The following is a 19,487-nucleotide window of genomic DNA, read 5'->3' as shown; positions in this document are numbered from 1 at the left end:
TCGACATGATCATTACCAGCAAGAGCCGCGGGCGTTAGCCCCATGGAGATGGTGCCTCGGAGGCTTTATGACCCTGCTTTGGAGCCCCTGAGTAGAGATCCCTGCAGCGGTCCCAAGTATCACCGACCGAGATCTCTCCTACCGGCAATACTACCTGACCACTTCGGCTCTTTCGTCCCATGCAGAGAGAGAGAGAGACAGTGTGTGTGCGTGTGCATGCCCAGTAGGCCAGCAGACAGGCCACCACCACATCTCCGTCTTGCATCGTGCCTGGCCATCCAAGGGGTTGCTTTCTTTTCCCAACTAGCTTGTTTGATATGCGTCAAACTCATAGCCAATAGTTGCCTGGCCTGCCGTCGGCGGGACAGTCACTATGTTTCTCTCCACTCCCTGCCGCCAAGCCTCAAGATTCCCTTCGCCCTGACCCCTTGACATTTCCCCTGCGCGAATGATGGCAACCACACCCGGGGGCTTGAGTGATCTGCGAACCTGGCTCCCAAGCTCCAGCGACCATTCCAGGATGAGGCGGCTAGCAGTCTACTTTCTGCGCGTCACCGGCGTGGCTCCCCATGGCTGGGAATCCGAGGTAATATAAATAAAGACTTCTCCCGGCGCCAATATCCGCGGTCTCAGTCAGTGGCTCGCACTATGTCTGCCGGTGTCTATCGCCTCCCTTGACGAATTCTTCGTCTTGTATCTATTCGTTTCGTTTTCCGCGCCTGTTTTGCTCAAGTCGTCGTTCCTTTTTTTCCCTACCGACCCTGACTGAAGAAGAAACTTGACTGGATCCGCGTCGATCTTCGTCAGAAACAGCTTCTGTGAGCAACCCAGCAGGGTGAGTAATGTGATGAGTTCCTATGATTGATTGTCTCTATTCCCCGGGCCTCCTCGAATCAACGCCCCTCTGCTTTGTCAGGTACACACCTTGAGCGAGGTGAAGACGGTCACAAGGTGGTCCTAGTCAGTGTCCACTGTATTGTTCCGGAGCCTCTTTTATTCACTCGGCCGTGTTGCGCGACAAAAGAACCCGGGACAATGACATGGGGCTATTCAACTCTATTGTTTTGCCCCTTCCACTCCTGTTGCTGTTTATAGAGAGATTATCTTTGTGGCCTGCAGTACTAGCACTCTCGAGTCTGCTTTGTCCCCCTCCTATTTTACTACTATTCAAGCCCTTCCCTGGTCTTCTCATCCTCGACTCTCCCAATATAAAAACACGGAGATACCTACTTCAGACCACGACCACCCCCAAGAAGTACACGCCATTCCCTCAACCGACTAAGCACTGACAACACCATCAACAGCCTACCAAGATTCTCACGAGAGAAAACGTCTACTACAAAGAAGATATCTGCGAACAGCTGGCTCTCGTTTCGCCATGCTGGGATTCTCAGCCCTCATCACCACCCTGCTGGCCCTGCCGGCTCTGGCGGCGCCAGCGCCTCAGGCTGCGGCCCCGGCGACTGTCGCCGCTTCGAGCTACTGGGTCAGTTCGATCCAGCGGCAAGGAGCAGCGGCATTTGGCTCCGCCGGTTACCAGATCTTCCGCAACGTAAAGGAATTCGGCGCCGTGGGAGACGGAACTACTGATGATACCGACGCCATCAACAAGGCCATCTCGGAAGGAGGTCGTTGCGGACAGGGTTGCGATTCCACCACCACCACCCCCGCCCTCGTCTACTTCCCCCCCGGAACCTATGTCGTCAGCAAGCCCATCGTTCAGTTCTACTACACCCAGCTCGTTGGCGATGCCATCTCCCCGCCCACCATCAAGGCTTCTGCAGGCTTCCAGGGCATGGCCGTCATCGACTCGGACCCTTACGACAACCAGGGCAACAACTTTTGGGTGAACCAGAACAACTTTTTCCGCCAGGTCCGCAACTTTGTCATTGACCTCAGAGACATGCCCTTCACCGTCGGCGCCGGCATCCACTGGCAGGTCGCACAGGCGACGAGCTTGCAGAACATCGTCTTTAACATGCGCACCGACGGCGGCGACGCCAACACGCAGCAGGGCATCTTCATGGACAACGGCTCTGGCGGGTTCATGGTCGACCTGACCTTCAACGGTGGCAAGTACGGCGCATTCTTCGGAAACCAGCAGTTCACCACCCGGAACCTGACCTTCAACAACTGCAAGACGGCCATCTTCATGAACTGGAACTGGGCCTGGACATTCCAGGACATCAAGATCAACAATTGCGGCATCGGCATCGACATGGCCAACGGGGGCACCACCCAGACGGTTGGCTCGGTCCTCGTCGTCGACAGTGTCTTCCAGAACACCCCGGTCGGCGTCTTGACGGCCTATAACCCTTCGTCTCCGCAGACCAACGGCACTCTGATCCTCGACAACGTCGACATGACCTCGGGTGTCCCCGTCGCCGTCTCCAACGCTCTCACCAAGGCCACCGTCCTCGCCGGCAACCAGAAGATCGGGTTGTTCGCCCAGGGTCGCGCCTACGACAGCGGCAGCGGCACCGGAGGCAAGGCCGTTCAGGGCTCGCATACCGCCGTCACCAAGCCGGATTCGCTCCTCAACAAGGCCACCGGCAAGGTCTTCACCCGCGCCAAGCCGCAGTACGAGAACGTGCCGGCGAGCTCGTTCATCAGCGTCAAGTCCAAGGGTGCCAAGGGCGACGGCACCACCGACGACACGGCGGCCATCCAGGCCATCTTTGACAGCGCCACTGCCGACCAGGTCGTATATTTCGACCACGGAGCCTACCTCATCACCGACACCGTCAAGGTCCCTAAGAACATCAAGATCACGGGCGAGATCTGGCCCCTCATCCTCGCCGGCGGCAACAGCGCTTTCAAGGACCAAACGAAGCCGAAGCCCGTCTTCCAGGTCGGCCAGCCTGGTGACGTCGGCTCGGTCGAGATGTCGGACCTCATGTTTGAGACTGCGGGCCCGCAGCCGGGCGCCATCCTGGTGGAGTGGAACGTCGCCGAGTCGAGCCAGGGCGCCGCGGGCCTGTGGGATGTGCACTTCCGCATCGGCGGCTCGGCCGGCACGCAGCTCGAGCTGGCGCAGTGCGCCAAGAAGCCCGACATCACCAACCCGGTCGACCCCAAGTGCTTCGGGGCGTTCCTGCTCCTGCACATCAGGGAACAGTCCAGCGCCTACCTGGAGAACACGTGGTTCTGGGTGGCAGACCACAGCCTCGAGCCGGCCGACAAGTCGCAGCAGATCGACATCTTCAACGGGCGCGGCGTGCTGATCGAGACGCAGGGCCCCGTCTGGGGCTTCGGCACGTCGAGCGAGCACTCGGTGCTCTACAACTACCAGATCCAGAACTCGGCGGCCGTGTACCTGGCGCTGATCCAGACCGAGACGCCCTACTTCCAGGGCAACCCGGCGGCGACGACGCCCTTCGCGGCCAACGCGGCCTTCGGCGACCCGGACTTCGCGGCGGCGTGCCCGTCGGGCGACGGGCGGGGTTGTCAGCGGGCGTGGGGCCTGCGGGTGGTCAACTCGAGCGACGTGTTCGTGTACGGGGGCGGGCTGTACAGCTTCTTCGACAACTACGCCCAGACGTGCCTGGACACGGAGAGCTGCCAGGAGAACATGGTCAGCATCGAGGGCAGCAAGGTGCACCTGTACGGCATCAGCACAAAGGCCAGCGTCAACATGCTGACCGTCGACGGGCGGAGCGCCGCGCTGGACGCCGACAACCGGAATAACTTCTGCGCCACGCTGGCCCTCTTCCCGGGCGCCTAGGGGGCGCCGCTGGGAGAGGGAGCGGGGGAAAGTTGTGAAGCCTGAAACGGTGGAGTAAGGCCCTCCGTGAGAGGACGGAGGAAGGGCGAGGCAATCGGGGTGGTATATACACATCTGGGAGTTACATTGCGTTTTACAGTACATGGCATTTCCTGTACCTATCTTCTTGTCTCTCGGTCCATTCTTCTTCTACATTCTTGGCCCTAGAGGCATTGACTTTGGTGGAAGGGGGCGTCGTCATAGCTGCCTGCCTAGCCCCGGGCAGGCGTTTCTGGATTGACCATCCGCAAAGAATAGCGGAGACAGGTATATCCCGCTAGCATGTACACAGCACTGCCGTACATAGCAAATAGGCTCGTATGAGTCTGAAAGGAAGGGGAATGTGTAAACTCGTCGTGAAAGTGCACCGTTCTTGAAAGGAAAAGTCCGTGCTCTGCGCAGGTGCTGATGATTCACTTGATACCCACTTAGTCATCAAGCCTCGGTTCTGAAATGACAACGTCATAGTTTTTGCCTGACTGACCGCTGCGGACTTTACATATCATATCGTAATGCCATAAAACCTGTCCAGAGCGATAAAACAACCGAAGAAACATCTTCGAATTGCCTTCACTCTTTACCTTTACTGTTGTTATTTGGCGACTCTCCTTTCGCGTCCAAAATCTTCAGAAACTCCGCAAGTTCTTCAACACTCTGTCAGCACCGGCCATAACACAGGCCCCATTCTGCGCTACAGAACCTCGAATTCCGCCGCTCTATATGCCCTGACCACTCTCCCCGATTTCCAAAATCTCCCAATTTCCCATCCGGGACGCAAGCTCCCCAGAAATGGACGACAACCCCCCACAACCCTCCCTCCGCGCCCGCCCCCCCAAAATGCCCGCCCCCGAGAACGGCGGCCGCCCCTCGCCGCACCGCCCGTCCACCCAGGCGCCGCCAACACGCCGCAACAGCCCCTACCTCCCGACGCCGACCGAGCGCCTCCTCGTGGCGCTGTACCCGTCGCTCCTCCTCCTCGGCGCCGCCTTCGCGGCCCTGTCGCCCGAGACCCGCGCCGCCGCACCCGCCGCCGCCGGAACAACCGCGTCCTTCTCGCAGGACCCGGGCCTGGCGCCGTCGTACTTTGCGCGCAAGGACAACGCCGTCAACGTGCTCTTCGTCAAGTGGGGGTGGGCGTGGATCAGCGTCGCTGCGGCGGCGTGGGCGGGGACGCATCCCGGGGCGGCGGAGGGGTGGCGGGTGTTGGTGCGGTGGGCGGGGGTGACGGGGTGGTGGGTTGGGGTTACGAGGTGGTTTTTCGGGCCGGGGTTTATTGATCGGGGGTTTAGGTTGAGTGGGGGCAGGTGCGAGGTTGTTGAGCTGAGGGTCGCGGAGGGGGTTGCTACCGGGGCGGAGATGGTCTCGGCGGCGGCTTGTAAGGCTGTTGGCGGGAGATGGAGTGGTGGGCATGATATCAGCGGGCATGTGTTTATGCTGGTGCTGGGCAGCGGGTTCCTGATGCAGGAGGTCGGCTGGGCGGTGTGGAGGTGGAGGGAGGGGCGGAGGGGGGCGAGGAGCACCGAGGAGAGGACCGTCGTGATGGCGGACGGGTCGGTCAGAGGAGCCGGGGTTGAGGCCCGTGCTGCTGCCGGTGGACTCCCCGGCGGGGGGCCCGGGTCCGACGGTGACCTGCTGGGGCTCGGGGGGAAGTTCGTGCTCGCTGTTGTGGCGCTGAGCTTGTGGATGATCCTCATGACGGCGATTTACTTCCACACGTGGTCCGAGAAGGTGAGCGCGACCCTGCGTGCTGGCGGATCCCCTTTTTTTGGGTTTGACTTTGCTGACAAAACCGACGACGACAGCTTACGGGACTTATCGTTGCTCTCACGGCCTTGTATAGCGTCTACATCCTCCCTAGATGGGTTCCGGCGTTGAGAAGAATTGTGGGACTGCCAGGCATTTGATGATCGGCTTGGCTTAGACAGCTGCGCGGTCCGTTCCGCGGGATAGAGCAGGCGGGACGGCATGGTTTAATATAGATGTACATGGTGAAGCCAATGTCGTATACGAGCCTATGATACTCCAACTCAACCAATAGCCTGACTGTTATTGTGCCTTTGTGTGTGTTCAAACGCAGACCAAAAAGCTACAGAGGCTGCGCACAGACCAACAGTGACTTCTTCAAAGCTATTCTGGACCGGCGAAGATGGTTCTGCCTGCGATTAGCACCTTGATCATACGCAATTGAACCATGGCAACGTCGGAATCCGATATGCCGCCGATCAGAGTGCCTAGCAACTTGCCTGAGCTCGTGAAATCAGCCTTCAATAGGGCTCGGGCAAGCGGGAATTTGACATATTACCCGACAGAAGTGACCATCCTCCACATCAACTCCATTCCAGTGAGCTCTCCCTCCTCCCCCAAGTCTTCCCTTCCCCGTCGCCTCCAAGAACTCTTCCAAACTAACCAACCAACCACCCAACCCAGTTCCAGCTCCGCTTCTCCCCCTCCCTAGCCAACAAGCCCCGCGCCCCCGAACCCCATCCCCGCACCGCCGCGCCCATCGACCCGTTCGCCGACCCGCCGGCGGCCCTGCTGGTGTCGGCCGTGCCGCCGGCGCACAACCTGGTCCTCAACAAGTTCGCCGTCGTGCCGGGCCACTTCATCCTCGCCACCGCCGCCTTCCTGCCGCAGGACCACCTCCTCGACGCCGCCGACCTCGCCGCCGCGTACGCGTGCATCGAGGCGTACCGCCGCGGAGAGGACGAGGGAGGAGGAGGAGACCGAGACCTGTTTGTGTTCTTCAACTCGGGCCCGCACTCGGGCGCTAGTCAGCCGCATCGACATCTGCAGCTGCTGCCGGTGGAGGGCATGCGCGACGGCCTGGCCGGGGAGGGGGAGGGGGCCTGGGAGGTCCTGGCGGAGAAACTGCTGGCTGCTGGGGATGGACTCGGGGGCGGGGATGTCGCGGCGCGGCTGCCGTTCCGGACGTTTGCGGGCCGTATTGGTCGGGACATGGGGCCGCGGGAGATGCGCGAGGTCTACCTGCGGCTGTACCGGGAGGCGTGTCGGGCGGCCGGGCGAGGGGGGGATGCCAACGGGGTGGGTGTGGAGGTGGAGGTAGACGGGGAGGCTAGGATCAGCTATAACCTCGCCATGACGCGGCACACTATGGTGCTGTGTCCCCGGGTCGCCGAGGGGTCAACCGTGTCCGGGCCGGGCGGCGCGACTGCCGGGAAGTTGAGCCTGAACGGGACCGTGCTGGCGGGGACGGCGCTCGTCAAGACCCAGGCCGAGTGGGATGCCCTACGCGGCGATCCGGCGCAGCTGCGTGGTGTGCTGGAGAAGATCGGGATCCCGACGAATGCGGGTTGAGGGAGCGCGGAGGCCAGGGCAGGGGGAATGTGTGGGATGAGAGCACGGGCATCGATCTATTAGGAGGGTCTGTCGAACACAGGGATTTACAAAACAACGCCACGAAGTTTTCGAAACCAGAGAGTTAACCGCAGACTTCTTGTCCAGCCTCTTTTTCCCCAAACCCATTGAGACCACCCCGACACTCCAACCAAGTTCAACCCGATAAAAAAAGGAGAGGGAAAGGAAAAAGAAAACAGAAGACCATCAACCATCGACCATCTACCACTAATAAACGGGCAACGCCCCTACTCAAAGAACGGCTGCCCAATATCCTTTCCACGCGCAATCTCGTCGGCCACCAGCTCGTCCCACCTCTTACGGCACGTCGAGTTGCCAAACAGGTACGTCCCGCCGTTGTTGAAGATGTGCTCGGCGACCTGCTTCCAGGGGATCTTGGCCGTGGATATGTCGTTGCCGCTGGCAAGCGTGCGGACGGCCTGTTCGAGGAGGCGGAGCTGTTTGTCATGAGAGGAAGTGGTCAACCATGGCCCGGGGACAAAGGAGAATCAAACAAAAAACACCCACATCATCATCCGCCCACTCGGGCTTCCGCACCCGCGCGTCCTTGTGCTTGGTCAGCGTGCGGAAGCGCCCCCGCAGCGTCGACTCGGCCTCGGCGAACCCGCCCTTGCGCCGTATCTCCTTGTACGTCATCCCCGCCAGCTTGTTGCGCACCAGGAAGTCGTCCCGCTGCGTCTTGTCGCGGGACGCCGACCTGACCCGGTCCGCAGCCGGCTGCCCCGCACTGGGCACGGGAGCGGGAGCGGCGGCCGGGACGGGGGCGAGGATTGGCGCTTTGGCCGGGACGGCGTCGGTGGCTGCGGCTGCGGCTGCGGACCGGGTTTCGTGCTTCTTGTTGGTTGTGCTGCTGTTACTGTCGGTGCTGTCGGTGCTGTCGATGCTGTCGGTCCTATCGGTCCTATCGATGCTGTCGGCCTTATCGATGCTGTCGTTGCTGCCGGTGCTGCTGGTGCTGTCAATTCCGCCAGTGCCGTTACCAGTGCCGGACTTGGATCGCTTAGCAGCACCTCCTTTAGCGGCTGCATTGGTCCTTCTGGACGACCCCCGGCCCGTACCGCCAGACGCAGTGGATGAGACAGCGGCTGTCCGAGATGCCGGAGCCTTGCGGCTGTTGCCCAGGAGCACCGGCACGAATCGCGGCCGGGGCTTCTTGTCCGGGAGCTGCTTGCGGGCCCTTTTGTCTCTGGCGTCACGGTGCTCTTGCTCCTGGTGTTCTTCCTGCTGCCGCCGATGCTGCCGGCCCCGCTGGACCGGGGCGGCGGGCGGCGTCGCCCCGAACGGGCTGAAGGGCCCGTCTGACTCGCTGCCGGCCGCCAGGTAGTTTGTGTGGTTCGACTCGGATGACGACTTGTGCGTCGGGGAGGGGATGATCCTGAGGAGCTTGGGAGAGACGGTTTGCTCCAGCCGGGTGGTGCATGGGGTTTGTTGACGGGGCTGGGGATGGTGCAGCGGCTGCGGAAGCTGAAGTGGCTGATGGGGCCGGGGAGGTGGGGGGAAGTGAACCGGTGGAGCGGCCTGGGCAGGCTGGGGACAGAAGCTGGCAGCATTGCCGTTGCTCGGCCCTGGGATCGGAGACCAGCAGCAAGGGCTCTGGTTGACATCGCCTCCGGTCATGAGGGAGCCCATCATCACCGAAGGCCCGGTGGACGAGAAGCTCCCATTCATGGAGTTGATGCCTGGATTTGCGTAACCCATCGAGTTCATGGGGAGCATCATATTCCCCGAGGAGTATCCCCCCATGTCGAAGCTTGGGAGCCCGTCGCAGTTTGGAAGCCCGTCGTAGCTTGGGAGCCCGTCGGCATTAATTCCGTAGTGGCTAGGGACGCTGTTGGGCACCAACTGCCATTGCGTCGGAGCGAGACTCAGCAAGGTCGCTGCCGTTGTGGCTGCTGGCCAGGGGCAATAGCAGTGGTCTTGCACTGGCGCCTGGGCGGGGAACATTTGGGTTGAAAGGTGCCTATTCCGGGGAGGGGGGTGGAGTGAGACATAGGGGGAGTCCGGAAGGTGGGCGGAAGGATCTATCATGGAGTGTCCATCATCCATCTGGCCGGGCCGCATGTTATCAACTTCCATCGCTTCCAACGGGACGGGACAAAGGACGGCTTACCAGGAAGTCTTCGTCTCTTGCGTCGCTTGCCTGTTGATACCAGGGGTCGTCAGAGACAAGGGGCTCTGCCTTTAGGCCAACTGCGCCCCAGCCATTGGATGCATTCGTTGACATCTCTGCGAAGCGTCCGTACAGGAGATAATTGTTTCTTTCCTCCAGGGCGGCGGCAAGGGCATTGGGTCCATTCCAGACCCCCCTGGGTCCTGCGGTACTGATAAACATTTCTGGAAGACGGCCTCGCCCAGGTATGGCCAGAGGCTATCTCTGAGCGGATCACGATGCACAGAAGGCTATCATGCTTAGAGCCACTCTTTCCTTAGGCCCCTTCACCGCTGCTTCTAATCGCCTTCTATGCCTGTCTCTCGCGGGATGTCGTCTTCCCGCTTCCTGCGCCCCGCTCCGGACCGGTCGAACGAACCACGGCCGCACTAGGTTCGTCGGGCAAGAAGGCGGTCAGATATGCTGCTGTCTGGTGCCGATGCAGACTCTGTGTGAGCGTCCGATGGAAAGAACTCTTGGACTGGTTCTCTGCCGTTCTTGCAGCTGTTCTTGCGTCGCCCCTAGTTGGCAAACACCTCAAGGAGTGGCGGACGGTGGATGGCGGGTGGCGAAACGAATGGTCCTCCTTTGATGGGTTTAGTTGAGCCTTATGGAGCAAATATCCAAGCTGTGTGGCTCCTATCAGACGTCAATCCATAACAAGAAATAGCACAAAAGCTTGCTAGTTTATATGGACTTGAGCGAAAGGGCCGGGTCGGGGGCTGGCTGGTATGTGATATTCCACGTTCTCGGCACCTCCAAAGTCTCCCAGGGGGCCAGTACTTAAGCATGAGGGCTCGAGTTCTCGAGAACTCCGAGCTTCCCTTACGCCCCATTGTCTTCAGGGTACATACGGGGATTCCCCTCCTCCAAAATCGCGGCTTCCATCCCGTCTCATTATCACAGTGGAGCTGGAATGGGGTTACGATGGAATCACGGAAGCAGGCTTTACTCAAAAGAGCTGTGATCTTTCCAAATCCGTCCAGTCCCGGTCCCGTAGGTCCAACCCTTCAGCCCCTATCCTGGACCGAGAGCTTGCACGAGCCGAAGTTTGACGAGCATCCACGGCTGAGCTTGTCACATATCAGACTCTCAATTTAGTATTTTCCCGTGCTGTGGAGGCTCTGAGCCTTCGAGGGTATCGAAGGTGGGAGGACTTGACTTGATGTGGAAGGCTGGCTATGGCCAATTCTCGGGTAACGACACTTGACCATCCGTGATTCGACATGACGGTTTGGCCTCAGCCAGAAACTCGCGTTGAGTGGCGGTCCAATGTTTGGTCTGGAGTGAGAGACAACGAGCCCGCACGCCTCCTCAAACTTAGCCTCCGCCGGGCTGCTGCATGAGCCGTCCCCTCTTGCGGTCGACAGAATAGAGGTCCGAGCTAGTCATCCTTAGGCGCCATTTGCCAGATCTCTAGTGATGGGCCTAGATCTGCATTGAGGCGAATCGCCATGTGATGGATGGTCTAGGTTGGCCCGTTGAGAGACTGGCTGCATCGCGCCTTGCCGAGAGACGAATACAGTAGCAGCTGCAACTTGCCATATACCATGACTGCGATCGATCTTATCTAGAGACAGAGAGATTTGCGGGACCGACAAGTAAGGGATGAGCAAGAGATTGCCTTGGTTGGCGTTCGCAAAAGGGAGCAAACAGCGCTTGCCTTCGAGGCCCAAGCCGTGCAAGGATATCCGAGGATTTGTTTGTGTGACTGAGAGGGAAAACCTGACAGATCCCCTCAGCCTGGTAAGTCCCGATTTCCTTTCTCAGAACACCTCGCATACCACCACTATGGAAACGATCCGTTGCACAGCAGGTTTCATGCTTGTGGCTGCATGAGCCCTACATGCCCAAGCCTGTAAACATGCATCCCACATGTGTCTTCCCACGTTACCAAGATGGAGAACAGACCTGCGGATATCCCATCCGTGGCCCCGTGCGCCACCCACTTGTTTTTCTTCAACTGTCCGTCAAATATCCCAGAAAAGTCTTCGGCTGATGATGGGAATCGGCGGCTCACCCGTCTTGCTTCCCGAACGAAGGACCGAATTGAGGAATGAAGGAAATGAAAGCATATACGACCCATTGCTCGTGGACTGTACGGGAAGGACAGAGCTCAGAGCTGTATGTGTTCGTCCCATCACGAACATCACCAATGCCTTCCACCCTCCTCCATCCCCTTCTTCAACTTCGTGAACAAGCGGTCAGTGCAGCACACATATTGCGATGCGCTCACCCACGGCGCGCCAGGCGAGCCAAATTACCTACTTCCGAGACATGCGAACCAGTCGGCAATGGGCCGAGCAGATTGCATTCCTTGACCGTTTGAGGCAATGTCGTCACTGACGGGAGTACGTTTGGGCGGCGTTGTGTGGGGGTTGGTGTGTAACGCCTCCTCACCCCTCTCCTTCGCCAGGCAACTGGCCGTCCTGGTCTCGGGAACGACCCTGACCAATCTCCCGATCATGGCTCTCTTACTGACTTTATTACTGTGTGATATCCTGTCTCTTGGGGGTCCAGACGTAGGCTGTAGGCTGTAGGCTGTCTCGCGGAAACTGGCCCGGGACCGGTGGATATTGACGTCCTTTCAAATAAACAGAAACTCTTTCTAATGTCTTCATCGAAGAAGCTTAGCTACATCCTTCTCTGCTTTCGAACGTAGTCTTCAGCCTTGATCTCACCTCCCCCCTGATTCCGACTAGGTGCCAGGGGGAGCTACATGGGGAACAGACATCCGTGATTCGGCAGTACCTGCCGACCCAGACTCCCCGTGGGATCTACACTGCATCTTTCGTGTCACGAGTGGCGAGACCGCGACAACGCCGAGCCACCAACTGAGCACGATGCTCTGACCGCCTGATCTCCGACCCAAGGCGCCATATAAAAAAAACGTAGCAACACATCTTGGCAACTAGATACCCCGGAGATTGGTCATTTCGTCCGACTTCACGTTGCTGGCCTGGCCCCTTCGTTGTTGGCCACGGCCCAAGAGATATGGACTTCCATTGCCTACATTGACGGTATACGGCCATCCATGCAAGGTAGCGGTAAACTTGGATGGTCGGCACGACCAAGGCCTACTACCAACCGCAGCCAGGAGGACCAGTGAACATGCAGTGACCGGCCATGTCCCACCTGCTGGCATATAGGCCCAGGCACGCCAGGCAAGGATTCCCCGGCTGGAAAGGGGGGGCTTTACTGCAACAGGGGCTCTCTTCCTGTTGTTGAGTTCCTGTCCGACCCTTCATCAACGCGGTTTGAGACGCATAGAGAGTCGCCTCGCATCCTACAATTTCTTCCCGTCTTCATGATGTGGCCCCTGAATCCAAGCACCCCCTAGCCGTGCTTCTTGGAGTGGTTAACTACGCCGACCCTGATCCACCTCCTTACTCTACCCCCGGTTCCCACGACTTCATCCTCGCCCATTCGGACCGGAGATGTGGTTACCCGGTCGACGTTCAACACGCTGCCTCCACGACTGAGAAATCCAATGCATTATATTGCTAGCATCACAGTACTCTGACTATCGCTGCACCTGGACACCGTTCCACCTGCTGACTGCTGAACGACGCCTGTTTGCCCAACACTGGTTCGCTCGGCCATGAACCTAGCCAGGGGAGGGGTTGTTCGTCCTATGATCCACAATGCCCAGTCACCTCCCCTCTCACAATGCCATTTCAAACACCCCTCTCTGGAATAATCGATCCATCAGCTCTGCCCGACTCTAATCCTTCTTCCTCCAGCATCGCCATGCCGCGATCGACTTTTCTGTAATCTCCGCCCCAGCATCCGCCACTGAAAAAGGGCGACCCCCCCCCCCCCCCTTTTGCGCCACCGTCATCGAACCAGCAACATCAGTCCAGGATATCCGCCGCCCATCCCTCATCACCATCCCAGGTCTCGTCCTCCAATACCATGTCCAGGTCCCCGGGGTACTCAAACAACCCCAGCGCGACATCGGGGTCCATCTCGTCCCTCTCGTCCACGATGGCGATCTCGAGACGGATCCCGAGCCTCTCAAACGTCACCACCTGTTTCCCGCCCAGGGCGCGATAGTACGCCCTTGGAGAGACCCTCCATTCGAGCGGCATGACGACGGTGACGAGCCTCAGCGCCGGCAGCGCGGCCGCCCGCTGGCGCAGGTGCCTGAGGATGTGGAGGGCGGTGCGGCAGAGCAGGAGCCCCTTGGCGCCCATCCGGTACTAATTCTTCGGCGCCTTTTGGTTCTCGAGCCTGCTCCACCGCAGGAAGATGGTGAGGGTCTGCAGCGAGGCGGGGAATGCCGTCATGCCGGGGGGAGACGTTAACAGCCAGTGGGAGTTGAAGTCGCTGCCGGGCCCGCACAGGCAGGATAGGTCGACGTTCAGGTGCTCCAGGTTGGCCATGGAGGGGAGGCAGTGGAGGTACCGCCTCCCCAGGGGGTCTGTCACGAGGAAGTGATCAGTCGAATCGGCCTGTGCCACGATTGTCAGAGAGCGTAGGGATCCTGCCAGCCCCAGCAACGCGTTGTTGAGGGTGTGGTCCGTATCCGACTGTGGGCCACGTGGTTCGGTTCCTTTTGGCACCATTTCATGGGTGTGGTCGACCGGGCTGCAGTAGTAGTTCACCAAGAGCTCGCGGAGGTTGATAAACGTCTGGCATAGCCGGATAAGTTGGCGCTCGTTTATTCCGCTGTCGTACAGATGAAGCCGCCGAAGGCAAGGATAGGTAGTGGGGAAGTAAGGAAGCACCAGGCTGTCCCAAGTCTGCAGGATATTGCCACCCGACACCTCCAATATCTCCAGGTTCGACAGGAAACGCAGGAAGCGGTTGACAGGGAATGCTAGTCCATATCTGTCCGGCTGCGATGCTTGTAGTTGAAGCCTCTTCAATTTCAAAGGCAAGATGCTCCAATCCTCTAGTTCGACATGGCTGTTGAATAGATTGCCGTTGTAGAGCTCCTTCTTGTGTAATGCATCTGCATTACAAGCCTCATATTTGTGGCTATGGGGCTTAGTCCTGAGGACATATGTACCCTCTATGCCCTTGATGAAGAGTGATTCGAGGGCTGGCATAAAACGAAGGAGAACACGAAGTACCCTGGCTGCACAGAACATGTAATGTTTAATAATTGGGCGGAATGCATCCCCGGCAAATCCAGGGCAGTAATCCATCAGATTTTCGAACTCGGTGCCTCCTTCAAGGTGTGCCCGTTGGCGGTGCCACGCGTCGAACACCTCCGCCTCACACTCCATTGCGCCCAAGTCTATATGTGACGAGAAGTTCAGGATCTGTGCCCCAATCTCAGGCTGCCGGTAAACCGTGTAAAGGAGCTTTACCAAGGATCGCCCGCTGATAACATGGACATTTCGCAGGAGGTGTGGCCGCACAGTTGCGGCAACCGTGCGGCATGTCAGGCAGAAAGCGAGAGTATCCCGGAAGGCTTGAGACAAACTGGAGTACAAGCAATCGGGAGGTGTCCACCGGTATAAAGCCATTGGTGGTACATGTAATGAAGGAGCTAGAAAGCTGGCGATGATGCTAAGGATCTCAGCTGAAACTGCATCGAGCTGTGGTCTCTGTAGCATGGGAGGGTGGTGAACTGTGGTCATCTCGCTGCGTTCGGCTATCGACTAGGGTATGTAGGCGGGATCAATCGAGGTGATCGAAATGATTCGGGAGATGCCAGGTTGGCGGTTACGATTGGCAAACAAGGCAGAGTCGCGACGGCGATCGACAAACGGCGCGATAAAATCCGGGTTGGAGGTTTAGACCGACCGTCGACCGATACGCAGATCAGGGGACTGGTCGTGAGATACTCAGCAAGAATATGCGAAGCGGAAGACTGATGTGGAATATTTGGTTCGCCTGTGTTGGATGGAAGAGGCCGCTGACGAAGTGCTACGAGGCTGCGAGGTAGGAAAGTAAACGCAGATCCAGAAAGAGCAGGCGCAATCGGAATGGGCGGAAGGTGGAGCAGGCAGGGTGGAGGGAGGGGTTGGTTGAAGCCCAGATCAGGGTACCTAATGTAGAGGTACCTACCTAGGTAGGTAGGAGGATGGAACTCAGGCAGTGACCTACCCGTTCCAATGGGGCGGACTAGTCGAGAGATATTTCGATCGGAGCCGCAAAGTGTCTGGACATCCGCACCAACCACGCCTGGTGCGCCACAAAAGGCTCCATGCAATGAATATGCCGCCCGACCATCCCGGGGAAACCACACAACATAAATTAACATCTCAGACCTCGTCCACCAGAAACTCTACCCCATGTCCTTCAAGCAGGCCTTTTACCCCGTCAAAATGGCTCTGCATCGTCACATATCCCTCCAGAGTCCACGTCCAGGGGATCTTGGTCAGGAAGGACACCTTTCGCAGCTTTGGTAGCCTTCCCGGACAAGCTAGCGCAAACTTCTCTAGTATCCCCACAGCCTTGGCTCGGTATTCCTGCTTCCCCTGGTAGTGAACCACCTTCTCCGTGGCTATCCAGTCTTCCATGTCATCGTAGGTGTCGACATCATCCCACCACCATTCCTCCAGCGCGAGCTCCACGAGGGACGGGGGCAACAGGTCAACAAGCGGGGTGAGAAGGTTGGCGGGACTGTTCCCGTAGAGGACGCAGAGCTGGATGCACAGTTTTTCCAGATGGACCAGTTCCGCAATCGCGGACAAGCGCCCCTCCGGCCCGATGAGCGACTCGTATCCGCGGCAGTCGAACCACGCCACGTCGAGGTGCCTCAACTTCTTGGGCCGCTCGAGAAGTGCTACGTCCAGGGCCTCGGGATGGGCGTGTGTCAGGTCCCCTCCAGGTCCGTGGTCGAAGTCGTCTTCCCGTCGGGGAGTCATGTACAGCGTCCGGAGGGACGGCGCGTTCTTCAAGACCTGGTTGAGGTTTCTGGGGCACGCGATGCTGTTGTGGAGGTAGAGGTGCTGGATCCTGTTCAGGTACGGCGTCTGGTTCCCGCGGAGGCCTCTCCTCATGTTCGTCCAGATGCCGTCGTCAGTGCTGACTTCAAGGGTCGTCAGGTTGGGGAAGGCGTCGTAGACCGGCCAGTAATCACGAGCCTGGCAGCCCCAGACTTCGGGGACCTCACAGCTGCAATCGTCGCTTTCGAAGTGCTCGAGAAGCTCGGGGTCGCCTTGCAGGAGAAGAGTCTTGATATTCTGGAACGGAAGTTCGTCTTCTGAGCCCCCTTCGGATTCCTGGCTTTTGGCAAGCTTCTCAAACAGGACCGTGTACTCGGGATGGTCGTCACATATGGGCAGCTGGAGCATAAGAGTCTCGAGCCTCTTGAGGAGTGTGAGGACGAAGAACAACAAGACCTGGGGAACGCCGTCGAAATCACCGGCATGAGTACTGAGAACGGGGAGCGCGAGAACCATGATCGAAAGCGCCCGGCCTATGGGGCTCCCCGAACTGAGGCCGGGGGCGAGCGTGTCGAAGGTCCGCAGGAGTCTCCCGAAGCATCTCCGCGTCTCCCGCACGACCGAGTCGCGCGTCAAGGTCATATGACAGGAAAGGTATCGGGTCCAGTAGCCAAACTCAAGCCGGCTAGTCAGAGTCCTCAGGAATAGGAGAAGGCCCTCCTCGTCCAGGATGGCGACCACGCGGTACAGCAGTGGGCGGGCGATAGCCGCAAAGTCTCGCGAGACCAGGCTGAGGCTCCACAGCCCGCGGCGAGACCTGGTGAAGTCATACCACGACTCACCGGGCACCAGCTTGTCATAACCGACCGGCCTGGTCTCACCTATCTCCGGGTGGTCGGGGACCAGGTGCTCGAAAATCTGGGTCAGGATCTCGGCGGGAAGCAGCCTCAGAGGGCTTCCCCCCGCAAGCGGCGGAGGCTGCAGCAGCGTGCCGTCCATGAGATCACCGCCGGAGTGTCGGGATATAATGCGCCGCAAAACTCGCGGTTTGTTGATTTGTTGAGAAATCTTTTCTTAAACAATCTGATTTCTTTTGAATCCTCCGCTGTCGCAATTCACCTCAGTAGCGCACCAAGAGTTGATTTGATGGTGGGGAAGGTTTGTCATCCGGCAGCCAATTGTGGAGCATTGACGATGTGGGGACTTTGTAATTCAGACGTCTGACTTGCACGGCTGTTATGAAAGTACCTCAATTTGGCTGCGAGTCACGTCTCATTTTAGGTATCTCTCAATCATCTCCTTCTACTCCGTGGGCTCTCCATTAGAAAGGGGGCGGCCAACATGGCCAGCCCGTGGTGATCTGCCTGCATACTTGTATATTATACTGGGACAGGAGTCTCAAATCTCCCACAGGTGTGCTACCCGGACACCGTCTCCAAGTGTACGTGTAGGCGTCGGAGTTGAGAAGGACGGGAGCTTGGGCGAGCCGGACCGCACTCACCGCCAGCTTAGTTGATCCTGGTAAGGTGTAGAGGAAGTAGGAGACAATTCTATGGTGGTTATGCAGAGCACAGGATGGGTACTTCTATCAGTAAGGAGCATTCGAATTACGCCCCGGCTCGTATTGTAATCACCATTTGTGACGGGGGCAGGATAGTATGGCAAGATGCGAGCAAAGTATTCACGGTTTCAAGCAGGCAAGTTGGGGAGATTATGGTAGATAGATTAGATCTATCTAAAGGTTTTCTAACATGCTATCACACGATAGACGTTGTCGGCTCTTGACTGTGCATTTATTTGCCGGAGACGCCAGCAGGAGTGTCGCAGAGAAGACCAAGGTCAAGCTATTGAACACGATTAGCTTGGGCAACTTGTGAGTTGACGCATCTGTTTGACTTACAAGGGGGTTGAGGAGGCAGCAGCGGGGCTGCTTTCCAACGCGGGAGCAGATCTCCCTGAAGCCGTCGGCGCTGATGGGAACGATGGATGCTACAAGCCGGGTTAGTCGGAAGAGCAGGCACGAAGAACAAAGTGGGTTGGAACATACGGTTCGTGCAGTCGACGCCGATGATGCCGAGAAGGTCGGCACCGCAGCACTGGGGGTTGTTCAGCCCGTTGCAGGGCGTCCAGGCCTCGACCGCCGCGGCGTTCTCGGTGGGAGCAGCAAAGGCGGCGGTGGCGAAGAGCGCAACGAGGGCGGTGGTGAACTGCATGGTGCCGGTGGTTGAGTTTTGTCTCGAAAAAGAGCGAAAAAGGGGTTTGAAGTGAGTGGGTTGGATGTTTTGAGGCTGTACCGAAGAGTGTGATGATGAGCTTGGGAGTAGAGATCGAATACTCAAGGCTACATGTCCCATGGGTATATATACACGATTGATGCCTTCCGTCGACTGCTGGTCAGCGACGAATATACCGTAGCTTCTCCTTGCCGCGAGCCGTGTCAGCCACTCGACTTGAGCCGCGGACCTACTATGTCTTAGATCAACAAATATGGGATCGACATCACTGACCACGGTAGTATGGACATCCGAGCGAGAGGTTGCACACAGACTCGGCAGCGTGAGGGGATAGATACCGAATTCCAGCCCTTGAATGCGGTTCGAGTGCTCGGAAATCGGCCCTTCATGAGCTCGACAAGGGCCCGGGAGTCGGGAGGTTGCCCCCCCGCGGCTCGTGAGACGTCCATCTCAGACACGATCGGCGATGCGGATACTCGGGTTCTTGCCTACGGGCGTTCCAGGGAGGCTTGGGCCGTGTCCGTTCCTAGGGAGCGGAATGCAGGTTAATATCACATTTTCAGAATAGGGCCGGTGCTATAGAGTTGGAAAACCGTAGCATCGATAATTGTCAGATATTGGCTCCCGGTTTTTCGTATCAGTTTGCTCCCTTGCCCATTTCTTGCTAAGCTATTTCTGTATGAGTACTAATTGTGGTGAACCCGGGGAGCGGGAGGTCTCAGATGGAATGACAGATGTGGAACTTGAGAATCGGAATGGGAAAAGAAAAGATAAGACAAGAAGTATGCACGCTCGATTGGTGGCGTTGCGGAGATATTCAAGGCGCATCGAATTGTTCAAGTCAGATGCTGACAGAATGGCAACCCTGCCGAAAAAAAGGGATGTGATGTCTTGCAGGTTGCAGCTAACCTGGAAACTAGGAATCCATCCAACATTACATCCCTGAGCCGGGGTAGTATTTTCCAATTTCCTCCTCCTGGCTCCCATAATTCCGCCGAGACAAAAATCATTCAGCAGGTGATGCTTGTATTATGTTTGAGTGAAGATGTTGGTCTTTGGTCGCTTGGCAGCCAAGGATTTTCCAACTTCCTCGAACTCCCTCCCGCCTCTTTGTCAGCCAT

At 58.2% G+C, this 19,487-nt stretch overlaps 7 protein-coding genes across 7 annotated transcripts; 3 read left to right on the top strand and 4 right to left on the bottom strand.

The window, feature by feature from the left end:
• Nucleotides 1-1,687: 1,687 nt before the first annotated feature.
• Nucleotides 1,688-3,551, top strand: QBC33DRAFT_543360 (pectin lyase fold/virulence factor; the record flags this gene model as incomplete). Its single annotated transcript, XM_060428371.1, has 1 exon — nt 1,688-3,551. A coding segment is annotated over exon 1 (1,701 nt), but the record flags the coding sequence as incomplete, so codon positions are not given.
• A 1,049-nt stretch (nt 3,552-4,600) lies between these two features.
• On the top strand, nt 4,601-7,078 carry QBC33DRAFT_579357 (alpha-galactosidase; the record flags this gene model as incomplete). The annotated part of the gene is made up of 3 exons (XM_060431128.1): nt 4,601-5,491; nt 5,566-5,646; nt 6,191-7,078. 3 exons carry the CDS (start codon nt 4,601-4,603, stop codon nt 7,076-7,078), a joined length of 1,860 nt encoding a protein of 619 aa, XP_060281826.1.
• Nucleotides 7,079-7,365: 287 nt separating this feature from the next.
• QBC33DRAFT_454478 (uncharacterized protein) lies at nt 7,366-7,810 on the bottom strand (the record flags this gene model as incomplete). Its single annotated transcript, XM_060424729.1, has 2 exons — nt 7,366-7,575; nt 7,646-7,810. Coding segments are annotated over 2 exons (375 nt in total), but the record flags the coding sequence as incomplete, so codon positions are not given.
• Nucleotides 7,811-7,898: 88 nt separating this feature from the next.
• On the top strand, nt 7,899-8,609 carry QBC33DRAFT_543353 (uncharacterized protein). The gene has a single exon (XM_060428370.1). The coding sequence runs from the start codon at nt 8,019-8,021 to the stop codon at nt 8,460-8,462; it is 444 nt and encodes a 147-aa protein (XP_060281824.1). The 5' UTR covers nt 7,899-8,018; the 3' UTR covers nt 8,463-8,609.
• A 4,758-nt stretch (nt 8,610-13,367) lies between these two features.
• QBC33DRAFT_125031 (uncharacterized protein) lies at nt 13,368-15,192 on the bottom strand. The gene has a single exon (XM_060422014.1). The coding sequence runs from the start codon at nt 14,876-14,878 to the stop codon at nt 13,490-13,492; it is 1,389 nt and encodes a 462-aa protein (XP_060281823.1). The 5' UTR covers nt 14,879-15,192; the 3' UTR covers nt 13,368-13,489.
• Nucleotides 15,193-15,429: 237 nt separating this feature from the next.
• QBC33DRAFT_543347 (uncharacterized protein) lies at nt 15,430-17,033 on the bottom strand. Its single transcript, XM_060428369.1, has 2 exons — nt 16,292-17,033; nt 15,430-16,210 (listed from the first exon to the last, which is right to left on the bottom strand). The coding sequence occupies exons 1-2, from the start codon at nt 16,772-16,774 to the stop codon at nt 15,506-15,508; spliced, it is 1,188 nt and encodes a 395-aa protein (XP_060281822.1). The 5' UTR covers nt 16,775-17,033; the 3' UTR covers nt 15,430-15,505.
• Nucleotides 17,034-17,834: 801 nt separating this feature from the next.
• On the bottom strand, nt 17,835-18,486 carry QBC33DRAFT_543344 (Cerato-ulmin hydrophobin family; the record flags this gene model as incomplete). Its single annotated transcript, XM_060428368.1, has 3 exons — nt 17,835-17,976; nt 18,033-18,121; nt 18,180-18,486. 3 exons carry the CDS (start codon nt 18,484-18,486, stop codon nt 17,926-17,928), a joined length of 447 nt encoding a protein of 148 aa, XP_060281821.1. The 3' UTR covers nt 17,835-17,925.
• Nucleotides 18,487-19,487: the final 1,001 nt, after the last annotated feature.

The sequence above is a fragment of the Phialemonium atrogriseum genome (genome assembly GCF_030411735.1).
Source record: "Phialemonium atrogriseum strain 8032-3 unplaced genomic scaffold QBC33scaffold_18, whole genome shotgun sequence".
Taxonomy (NCBI): Eukaryota; Fungi; Ascomycota; class Sordariomycetes; order Cephalothecales; family Cephalothecaceae; genus Phialemonium; species Phialemonium atrogriseum.
This window is presented reverse-complemented; position numbering and strand designations above follow the sequence as displayed.

Coding starts and splice junctions, on each gene's coding strand:
- QBC33DRAFT_543347 (XM_060428369.1), bottom strand. CDS start 16,774: ATGACCTTGACGCGCGACTCGGTCGTGCGGGAGACGCGGAGATGCTTC. Junction 16,211..16,291: donor TCTACGACGCCTTCCCCAAC/CTGACGACCCTT, acceptor CAGACGCCGTAC/CTGAACAGGATCCAGCACCT.
- QBC33DRAFT_125031 (XM_060422014.1), bottom strand. CDS start 14,878: ATGACCACAGTTCACCACCCTCCCATGCTACAGAGACCACAGCTCGAT.
- QBC33DRAFT_543353 (XM_060428370.1), top strand. CDS start 8,019: ATGCTGTCGGTCCTATCGGTCCTATCGATGCTGTCGGCCTTATCGATG.